Source organism: Silurus meridionalis, chromosome 4, assembly GCF_014805685.1.
Source record: "Silurus meridionalis isolate SWU-2019-XX chromosome 4, ASM1480568v1, whole genome shotgun sequence".
Taxonomy (NCBI): domain Eukaryota; kingdom Metazoa; phylum Chordata; class Actinopteri; order Siluriformes; family Siluridae; genus Silurus; species Silurus meridionalis.
Genome location: NC_060887.1, coordinates 41898928 through 41910508, shown reverse-complemented (window position 1 = coordinate 41910508; position 11581 = coordinate 41898928). Strand labels below are relative to the sequence as shown.

General features: G+C 42.6%; 1 protein-coding gene across 1 annotated transcript in view; it reads right to left on the bottom strand.

Annotated features, from left to right (window-relative positions):
• Positions 1 to 5414, bottom strand: part of mybpc2b (myosin binding protein Cb) — a 27535-nt gene extending 22121 nt beyond the window's left edge. The window contains exon 1 of the mRNA XM_046847301.1: positions 5327 to 5414. Within this exon, the coding sequence (XP_046703257.1) occupies positions 5327 to 5348 (22 nt within the window). The 5' untranslated portion in view covers positions 5349 to 5414. The remainder of the gene's footprint in view (positions 1 to 5326) is intronic.
• Between the last annotated feature and the right edge of the window lie 6167 nt (positions 5415 to 11581).

The window sequence follows — 11581 nt, the reverse complement described above, 5'->3', positions numbered from 1 at the left end:
CACACACACACACACACACACACAAGTATATTTCAGATACATGTCTTTCAGCTATTCTTACCAATCTCATTACTGTTAAATCCCTTCCCCAGAGTAAGGAAACACCATGCCACACACACACACACACACACACACACACACACACACACACACACACACACACACAGTGTCTAAGTCTTGACATCACTTCATTATCGATGTGTGAAATATGAGTGTGTTTACACAAATTCCTGCTCTGACCGGCTTTAGAGCACTATAATCACTTAACCGTATCAGTGATCAGTGCCACACACACACACACACACACACACACACACACACACACACACACACACACACACACACACACACAGTTTTACATCTCTAACCCTCTAAATCCTTTACTAATAACCCATAGTGCATTGGATCAGATGAATGAGGAGTCTGCACTCATCAGGTTGTCATTCTCTAGAGCAGCATCCTGACTTTATATTAATAATCTGAAACATATTACAGCAAACAAACAAACAAACAAACAAACAAACAAGCAGGCAAACAAATAAATAAATCAATAAATAGAGGAGCTGATGATGTGGGTTTGTGCCTCTGACAAACGATGAACTCACCATACAATTATTATTATTATTATTTTTAGCTCTGGAATTCCACCCATCATCACATTTAACCTCCTGAAAGAGCTCTCTGTGTGTGTGTGTGTGTGTGTGTGTGTGTGTGTGTGTGTGTGTGTGTGTGTTTAAAAGTTTCTATAAATGTTATATTGATATGAACAGGATCAATACCCTGGGTTAAAATTCAGCAGTGTCTTTAGCCACACACACACACACACACACACACACACACACACACACACACAGACTTGTGCTGAGATGAGGTCATGTTGCTGTGAGTGATAATTTGAGAGATTATCATTGGCTGAGGTTATTAAAAGGTTGTAAGACGAGAGGAAGGATAAAATTTTACACTCTTTACAGCTCAGCCAATTCCTCTAACACACACACACATATACACACACACACACACACACACACACACACACACACACACACACAAACATATGCACAAGCATGCATTTATACACACATGATCTGAAAGTCTGAGTGCTGTTCTAAAAACGTTAAGAAAATCCCTCATGTCTCAATCTAATAATAATAATAATAATAATAATAATAAATGTATATATTTACTGTATGTATTAGGGGTGTAAAGGTCCATGTATTTGTCCAGAATCGTTTCGTTTACAAGGCTTTAGTTTTGGTACAAATGAAATCATTTTTATTTGTTATAATCTGAGTTCTCTCAGGAACATATGAACTGGTGAACCACAGGTTTGTTTAATCTCCGCCTCGCACATTTTTTATTATCATTAAACTTGAAAACATACACAACAATGCCAGGGGTATAAAAAAGACACACTAGTTAGCGCAGTGTCACTGTGGCTTCTCACTCCGTACCAGAAATACCATTTCTAGTGTTAAAGACTCCGATTTTATTTTGGTCATGCACGAAATTACTTCTATTTTTAACAACAGTTTTTACGACAGTTTAGTGGTAAGGGTTCTTTTGCATTTTATGACCAGCTTTAAGAATTTCTCTTAAAAGGAGAAAATCCTATCAATTCCACAGACGTTTGTTAAATTATGATGAAATAAGTAGAATAGTTAGGTGAAATCATGTCAAAAAAGTTTACATTAAATGTTAAAAAAAGTCAAACAAATGTAAACTCTTTAGTTTCATATTTCTATTTTATTCATTATATATTAATCAATTTAATTTGTGGCAATTTATATATTTCCTTTTTAGAAAATGTTATAAAATATATTTTATATATTATTTAACCAAGCAAGCATTTTATTTCAAATAATTGTAAAAATTTAATTATTGATGTTCACAAATGTTAATTTAAAAAATAAAGTAATTTTATTCTTTGCATTTCTTCCCCCATCTGTAAATAAAAAAAACCTTAAAACGTAAAAACACTTTGACTTTTTGTGTAGTATTACACCCCCATATATACATTTTTAATCTAATGATACTATATCAAGTCATAACACACATCGTCTCAAAGCAGCTTTACAGAATTTAACAGTGAAGGTGAATGGTGTGTGTTTATCCCTGATGAGCACCATGGAGACTGTGGTGAAGGAAAAACTCCCTTAGATGTTATGAGGAAGAAACCTTGAGAGGAACCAGACTCAAAAGCAGAACCTCATCCTCATTTGGGTGACATCAAGAGTGTGATTATAGTCTTTAAACACTACAGAACACTGGAGAGTGAGAACTAACATGAGCACTGGAGTGTGTGATTATGACTGATGATCTTTCTACAGTCTTCTACAGTCATTATGGTTATAAAACCAGGAGCTACTGAGCATCTCATAAAATAGCTTAACAAGTTATTTTATTTATATATTTATTTATAATATGTTTTGGTCAGGGACCCCAGCCACTCTTAGTGCCGGTCCCAAGCCCGGATAAATGGGGAGGGTTGTGTTAGGAAGGGCATCCAGCGTAAAAACATGTGCCAAATCAAACATGTGGATGATCCGCTGTGGCGCCCCCTAATGGGGGAAGCCGAAAGAAAGTTTTGTATGTATATATAATAATGATATGAATAAACTAAAAAGATAAATATGATACGTGTTTTCAGTGTTTATTATTAGTAGTAGTATTAACAAGTAAGTATTAATGTTATTAATTTACATTTTCAGAATATTTGATCCTTTATAAACTCCTCACAGGTGTGTGTCCTCACTGTGCATGTGTGTGTCCTCACTGTGCATGTGTGTGTCCTCACTGTGCATGTGTGTGTCCTCACTGTGCATGTGTGTGCTCACGGTACGTGTGTCCTTATTACAGCTATGTGTCCTCACTGTACATGTGTGTCCTCACTACAGGTGTGTGTCCTCACTACAGGTGTGTGTCCTCACTACCGGTGTGTGTCTTCATTGCAGGTGTGTGTCCTCATTGCAGGTGTGTGTCCTTATTGAACATGTGTCCTCACTAGAGGCATGTGTCCTCATTGCAGCATGGTGTTTACTGTGTTGTAATGCGTTAGGGATCTTCAGAGCTCCAGTATGTGTGTAACAGGGACTACTGATGATCAGGGTGATGTGACCGCTGTGTGTGTGTGTGTGTGTGTGTGTGTGTGTGTGTGTGTGTGTGTGTGTGTGTGTGTGTGCACTTATAAGTCATAATAAGAGAGCAGTAGGAGAAGTCTCCACCGGCTTGTTCATCAGGGACAAACTTACACTTATAAAGAACATCTTCATTGTTTATCTCCACATTATCTGTGTAAAGCTGCTCTGAGCAGTGTTCATTGTTAAAAGCTCAATACAAATAATCAGGAATTGAATTGAATTGAACTGAATTGAAGATCTGGTTGGTGTGAGAAGGTAAAGATCAGAGGCATCCAGGGCCAAATTTAATAAGTGCCATATCTTAAATCTGATACTTGAGCAGCTGTAACAGGAGAACCCTGACAGTGCTGGAGGACAGTGAGAGCTTGGAAGAACTTTTGATATATTGTGAAGATTAGAATAGAGTTGTAGGACATGATGTAATGAAAGCCTGGATCAATGTGTGCATTAGTAGAGATGGAGGATCTGATGCTGTGATTTATCTGTGATGAGGGAAACAGAGTGAGAGTGTGGAATCGGAGTGGTGGAGCTACTGTATCTCCTGTCTCTAACCATACACTACTAAAAATAGAGTAAGTGGGCATGGTCACAACTATCCTGATCAACATCTAATCATGGTTTTGATATAAAGGAGTTTAATTTTCTTTTCTGTAGTAGAACTTCATCTCATGTTACCTTCTCGGCTTTCTCCACTTCCAGGGTTTGTGACTCTTCCATAATGTCATACTTCTAATATTTCTCCAGACCCTTCTCAGATTTCTCCAGTTTTCTACTTCCCTCATCCAGCTCCAGTGCCACACTTTCCAGTCCGAGTATTCTAGATCATTAGTCTCTAATGTCTCTCAGCTTCTCAACTCCTGCACTCCTGTTTTTTCTTCTCCCAGATGTATTTTATGGATCTTTTCCCTAACTGCCTTTAGTTTCCTTCTTTTTCTGGTCTTCTCCAATCAGCTACTTTTATTATCTTATTTCATTCTTGATTTTTGGTACCCCAGGTCCTGATTAATCAGCATTACTCCATTCCCAAGTCTCCCAGTTCCCCAGTCTAGTCTAGTTAAAGGGCAATCTAAATTCCTGCACTCACAGTTTGGTCCTCCAGTGCCCATACGTGTCCATGTTTCCAGTCTTCATTATATGTAACATTTATCAGGGTTGTTTTTATCTCCCAGGCTGATCCCATGTGCAAAAGAAATGCCCAGATTAGTGCCCTATACAGTGCCCTATGCAGTGCCCTATGCAGTTCCCTATACAGTGCCCTATGCAGTGCCCTATGCAGTGCCCTATACAGTGCCCTATGCAGTGCCCTATGCAGTGCCCTATGCCTGACCCGGTTCAGTGCACTATTCCATGGAGAAGTGTATTTGAAGGTTCTCTACTCACTAGGATACATCGCATGAACACTGAGATACTGTAGTGAGTTTAGGACGTGTCCCAAACCACAAAAAATAATACAATACGCAATCCAGATACAGGATTGTGCTGTGGTCGTGATCCAAATCACAGACTACAATTACTGCACACCAGTAAAAAATTACAGCAGCACAAATGGGTGAAGACACACACATCTTAAAGCACACACACACACACACACACACACACACACTCACACACCCCCTTCACACACTCCCTGGAAAAACACTCGCTTTCTCATAATGTACATTTAAGCACACACTTTCACACAAAGCAGAAAAAACTCCAGCGAGAAACCTCGAGAGGAACCAGACTCATATTCCAACCCATCTCCCACCTACAGCTCATAAATAACCGGACACAATTCTATTGCAGTGCTTTATGGAATTTCATGTTTATAGCCATGACTATAAAAACTCACCCCTCCTTATTCACCCCTTCACACCCCAACACACACACACACACACACACACTCTCTCAGATGTCAGTGACATTTAAACACACCTGTTAAGCCCCACAATAATCACAAAGCCCACTCAGCAGTCCTAATTCATCTAAAACCAGCTGTGTGTGTGTGTGTGTGTGTGTGTGTGTGCTTTTGTATTATTATTATTTCAGCAATGCTAACAATTACAATAACATTACATCTATTTCATACACACTTTAGTTTATGGAATCACTATCACTAATACTAATCATCATCATCATCATCATCATCATCATCATCATGAAGGAAAGGAAGAACCGAATAGAAATAAGGCTGAGGAATGAGAAGGTACCTTTAGCCTTGGGCGCGGGCATGGTGACGGCTGATCTGATTCTCTCACTCGTCTGCAGCAGTCTGAGAACTTTTTCCTTTTTATTCCTCACTCGGTCTTCCCTAAAGGAGGGGGGGAAGAAGATAGAATGAGAGAAAGAGAGAGTGAGAGAGGGTGAGAGAAGTGACACCTGAAACCCCTCAGTGACTTCAAGGAGAATATTTTGGGATGTTGCTCAGGCCAAGAACAGAAGGGGGGGTTCTGTTTCTCCTTTTACTTTAGCTTTTAACCACACTGTTATTCTTACATCTATCTATCTATCTATCTATCTATCTATCTATCTATCTATCTATCTATCTATCTATCTATCTATCTATCTATCTATTGGTCTATCGGTCTATCTGTCTGTCTATCTATCTATCTATTGGTCTATCGGTCTATCTGTCTGTCTATCTAGCTGTCTGTCTATCTATCTATCTATCTATTTATTCACTAATAAGGGAGAAGTAAAGAGATTTAGAGAATGAAAGATAAAGTAAATGACTGATGAAAGTGTTGAAAGGAACGAATGATGTGTTAAAGGTGTAATTTTGGAGCGTTCACTCGGATTTTTAAGTCATGTAATATTTTTCTTTTCTTTTGACCATCTCTCTCTCTCTCTCTCTCTCTCTCTCTCTCTCTCTCTCTCTCTCTCTCTCTCGCTCTCTCTCGCTCTCTCTGTCCCCCTCTCTCTCTCTCTCTCTCTGTCTCTCTCTCTCTCTCTCTCTCTCTCTCTCTCTCTCTCTCTCTATTTCTCTCTGTCTCTCTGTCTCTGTCTCTCTCTCGGCTCATTTGTACTTCCTTCCCAGCAGTTGGTTCTATATTTGGTGTTAAACACATCAAGTTGTGCTGCTTCTTTTTCCTCAGGTTTCATACAAGTTGTGTTACTGTTCCTTTTTACACCAACAACCGAAGGCCTGTAGAGGGTCTGGGTGGAGTGTAAAGCTAGGCCTGTGGGGGTCTACAGGGTCTTGGTGGAGTCTGAAGACAGGTCTGTAGAGGGGTTACAGGGTCTGGGTGGAGTCTGAAGACAGGTCTGTGGAGGGATTACAGGGTCTGGGTGGAGTCTGAAGACAGGTCTGTGGAGCGGCTACAGGGTCTGGGTGGAGTCTGAAGACAGGTCTGTGGAGGGGCTACAGGGTCTGGGTGGAGTCTGAAGACAGGTCTGTAGAGGGATTACAGGGTCTGGGTGGAGTCTGAAGACAGGTCTGTGGAGGGGCTACAGGGTCTGGGTGGAGTCTGAAGACAGTTCCTTTTAGGTCTACAGGGTCTGGGTGGAGTCTGAAGACAGGTCTGTAGTGGGGCTACAGGGTCTGGGTGGAGTCTGAAGACAGGTCTGTGGAGGCTACAGGGTCTGGGTGGAGTCTGAAGACAGTTCTTTTAGGTCTACAGGGTCTTGGTGGAGTCTGAAGACAGGTCTGTGAAGGGGATACAGGGTCTGGGTGGAGTCTGAAGACAGGTCTGTGGAGGGATTACAGGGTCTGGGTGGAGTCTGAAGACAGGTCTGTGGAGGGATTACAGGGTCTTGGTGGAGTCTGAAGACAGGTCTGTAGTGGGGCTACAGGGTCTGGGTGGAGTCTGAAGACAGGTCTGTAGAGGGATTACAGGGTCTTGGTGGAGTCTGAGGACAGGTCTGTGGAGGGGCTACAGGGTCTGGGTGGAGTCTGAAGACAGGTCTGTGGAGGGGCTACAGGGTCTGGGTGGAGTCTGAAGACAGGTCTGTGGAGGGGCTACAGGGTCTGGGTGGAGTCTGAAGACAGTTCTTTTCAGGTCTACAGGGTCTTGGTGGAGTCTGAAGACAGGTCTGTAGTGGGGCTACAGGGTCTGGGTGGAGTCTGAAGACAGGTCTGTGGAGCAGCTACAGGGTCTGGGTGGAGTCTGAAGACAGGTCTCTGAAGGGATACAGGGTCTGGGTGGAGTCTGAAGACAGGTCTGTGGAGGGACTACAGGGTCTGGGTGGAATCTGAAGACAGGTCTGTGGAGGGGCTACAGGGTCTGGGGTGGCGAAGTGCGTGAGTCAGTGCATTCCTGAAACCCCTCAGTGACTTCAAGGAGAATATTTTGGGATGTTGCTCAGGCCAAGAACAGAAGGGGGTTCTGTTTCTCCTTTTACTTTAGCTTTTAACCACACTGTTATTCTTACATCTATCTATCTATCTATCTATCTATCTATCTATCTATCTATCTATCTATCTATCTATCTATCTATCTATCTATCTATCTATCTATTGGTCTATCGGTCTATCTGTCTGTCTATCTATCTATCTATCTATCTATCTATCTATCTATCTATCTATCTATCTATCTATCTATCTATCTATCTATCTATTCACTAATAAGGAGAAGTAAAGAGATTTAGAGAATGAAAGATAAAGTAAATGACTGATGAAAGTGTTGAAAGGAACGAATGATGTGTTAAAGGTGTAATTTTGGAGCGTTCACTCGGATTTTTAAGTCATGTAATATTTTTATTTTCTTTTGACCATCTCTCTCTCTCTCTCTCTCTCTCTCTCTCTCTCTCTCTCTCTCTCTCTCTCTCTCTCTCTCTCTCTCGCTCTCTCTGTCCCCCTCTCTCTCTCTCTCTCTCTCTCTCTCTCTCTCTCTCTCTCTCTCTCTCTCTCTCTCTCTCTCTATTTCTCTCTGTCTCTCTGTCTCTGTCTCTCTCTCGGCTCATTTGTACTTCCTTCCCAGCAGTTGGTTCTATATTTGGTGTTAAACACATCAAGTTGTGCTGCTTCTTTTTCCTCAGGTTTCATACAAGTTGTGTTACTGTTCCTTTTTACACCAACAACCGAAGGCCTGTAGAGGGTCTGGGTGGAGTGTAAAGCTAGGCCTGTGGGGGGTCTACAGGGTCTTGGTGGAGTCTGAAGACAGGTCTGTAGAGGGGTTACAGGGTCTGGGTGGAGTCTGAAGACAGGTCTGTGGAGGGATTACAGGGTCTGGGTGGAGTCTGAAGACAGGTCTGTGGAGGGGCTACAGGGTCTGGGTGGAGTCTGAAGACAGGTCTGTGGAGCGGCTACAGGGTCTGGGTGGAGTCTGAAGACAGGTCTGTGGAGGGGCTACAGGGTCTGGGTGGAGTCTGAAGACAGGTCTGTGGAGGGATTACAGGGTCTGGGTGGAGTCTGAAGACAGGTCTGTGGAGGGGCTACAGGGTCTGGGTGGAGTCTGAAGACAGTTCCTTTTAGGTCTACAGGGTCTGGGTGGAGTCTGAAGACAGGTCTGTAGTGGGGCTACAGGGTCTGGGTGGAGTCTGAAGACAGGTCTGTGGAGCGGCTACAGGGTCTGGGTGGAGTCTGAAGACAGGTCTGTGAAGGGGATACAGGGTCTGGGTGGAGTCTGAAGACAGGTCTGTGGAGGGATTACAGGGTCTGGGTGGAGTCTGAAGACAGGTCTGTAGAGGGATTACAGGGTCTTGGTGGAGTCTGAAGACAGGTCTGTGGAGGGGCTACAGGGTCTGGGTGGAGTCTGAAGACAGGTCTGTAGAGGGATTACAGGGTCTTGGTGGAGTCTGAGGACAGGTCTGTGGAGGGGCTACAGGGTCTGGGTGGAGTCTGAAGACAGGTCTGTAGTGGGGCTACAGGGTCTGGGTGGAGTCTGAAGACAGGTCTGTGGAGGGGCTACAGGGTCTGGGTGGAGTCTGAAGACAGTTCTTTTCAGGTCTACAGGGTCTTGGTGGAGTCTGAAGACAGGTCTGTAGTGGGGCTACAGGGTCTGGGTGGAGTCTGAAGACAGGTCTGTGGAGCAGCTACAGGGTCTGGGTGGAGTCTGAAGACAGGTCTCTGAAGGGGATACAGGGTCTGGGTGGAGTCTGAAGACAGGTCTGTGGAGGGACTACAGGGTCTGGGTGGAATCTGAAGACAGGTCTGTGAAGGGGCTACAGGGTCTGGGGTGGCGAAGTGCGTGAGTCAGTGCATTCCTGAAGCACCCTGAACATAACCATATATCTGTGAGATTTGCAAAGACATGGTGCTCGACCTGCCTGAGGGGTTGTAATTTTTTCCATTTCTACATTCTGCAATAAATAGTGTTCAGCTGTCCGTGGCTAAAGTGGGAGCTTCTGATTGGAAGTTTATGAGTTCACCTCCCATCACTATAAATCTGCCACAGCTGGGCCCCTGGGCAAGGCCCTTAACTCTCACCTGTTCAGTGTATAAATTAGATAATTATCTACTGCTAGAAATGTAATATCTAAAATATATAAAATGTAATTCAGGCCTAGACTACATAACCCATACAGGGGTATAAAACCCTGCATGTCACCCGACCATAAAATGTCTGATATCTCACACCTGTTTCTGGTTAGCAGCCTTTTTTCAATATGTGTGTGTCAGTCATCATCAGGCTGTTCAGAGCTGTGTGTATCTCAGTCTTGCTCCTTGTCTTTGTTCTGTGGTGTTTCTAACTTCTTCTTCTTCTGCTTTCAGCTGCTCCCATTAGGGGTCCCCACAGCGAATCTTCTGTCTCCATACCCACCTGTCCTTAACATCTGCCTCTTTTAAACAAACTACCTGCATGTCTTCCTTCACCACACCCATAAACCTCCTCCTTGGTCTTCCTCTTTTCCTCCTTCCTGGTGGCTTCATCCTCAGCATTCTCTTACTGATATATAATGGTTATGTTTTTAGTTTGTGCTCGTTTTGGTCCATTTTCTCTTCAGTTAAAACTATGAGTTCATTAAGAAGGTGAGGATTGTGTCATGGACGATTCAGTTCAGTGTTGTTTGTGAAGCACATTTAAAAGTGAACATTGTTATAAAGCAGCATAACAGAATTCAATAAATCATGAATTTACATTTTACATTATAAATCAGTGAGTCAGAGGTAAAGGAAGGAAAACTCCCTGAGACAATGTCAGGAAGAAAACCTCGAAAGGAACCAGAATGAGAAGGGAAGTGTCTTGAGCCCTCAGATCCACCTCTTCCTCACACTCCATGAACAAGAATGTCCTGAGCAAGCTCAATACATATGGCCTATATGTCTGCACCTCATGGGTAACTAGAGGACCAGTCAAAACCACGTGCTAGTTGCCAGACCAACATGAAGATTCACCAAACAGACCAAGCAACTAGATTAGATGTTACAATGACCTTGGAATTCATGTCCCAGACAACCTGTGATTATTTCACCTAAATATTGAAGTAAGACAGAAGATACTAGTAGCTGTGGACCAAAGACTGCACTGATTTAGTGCTATACTTTTTTACCCAGGGGAAGATAGAAAGAAGTCATGGTAGAAGATAGATGATAGTTTTATTTGAGGAAGTTTGAAGAACCCAGGGAGCAAGGGGAGTTGCTGTAAATCTGTAGTGCATTGTAGCATGTGTGCTGTACACTGCATTAGAGTGCCCCCTGGGGGAAGGGAGCTATTGAGGGCAATGCTATAGGATAATATCTAGTGCACCTAACCCCAGTGCCTTTGCTACGATAAATAGTTGTCAATCATGTAATCTGATAGAGCTGATGAAGATTGAGGGAAATTCTCTGGAGTCTGTAAAAAATGTGTTGTATTTGTGCTCTGGAATATATAATAAACTTCACCCAAAACTGAGAGTTTTCTATTGTTTATAGCATCATGTAAATACAAATCACTTCCAGGACTACAGGATCAATATGGTTCGAGGTTAATCACCAGTTTCGGTGCTCTGTCTGACTCAACACCCCTAACATGCCCCAACACAGCAGTACATCATGTGTAGGAGCTGATAATCAGACCTGAGCTCGGCAGATTCACAGCGAACTCCGTGAGTTCAGAAAAAATCAGGGATGAGTTCTGAGTGTCATGTTTCAACCCTACTTTAACTCTCAGCAAGCATGGCCCCATGGGGACTACAGCACACATACACACTCCTCTAGTCAGTCTCTCAGCTTATAATGCAGAGGTTCTCAATGTGTTGGGCCCTCTAGTGGGCAATAAAGATATGACAAGTGGGATGCAATGACAAGCAGTATTTATATAATTTTTTCTTCATTTCATCATCTTAATTTATGAGTTTCTTTATTAGATGTAAATTTCATACAAGCAAAGCAACCACAAAGCACAAACCACACTTTTATTTTCTCTATTTTTGATCTTGTTGCTATTTAATGTTATTGATTTTTAGACTTAATATTTCAATCATTTCTTTTACTTTTAAACTGGTATTTCATATTTTTTTGGGCGATGGGAAACAGGTGGGGCTTGAAACCCTGCCCCTCCCCCCCACACATTAAAGTGAAGAATAGATAAACATTAAATATA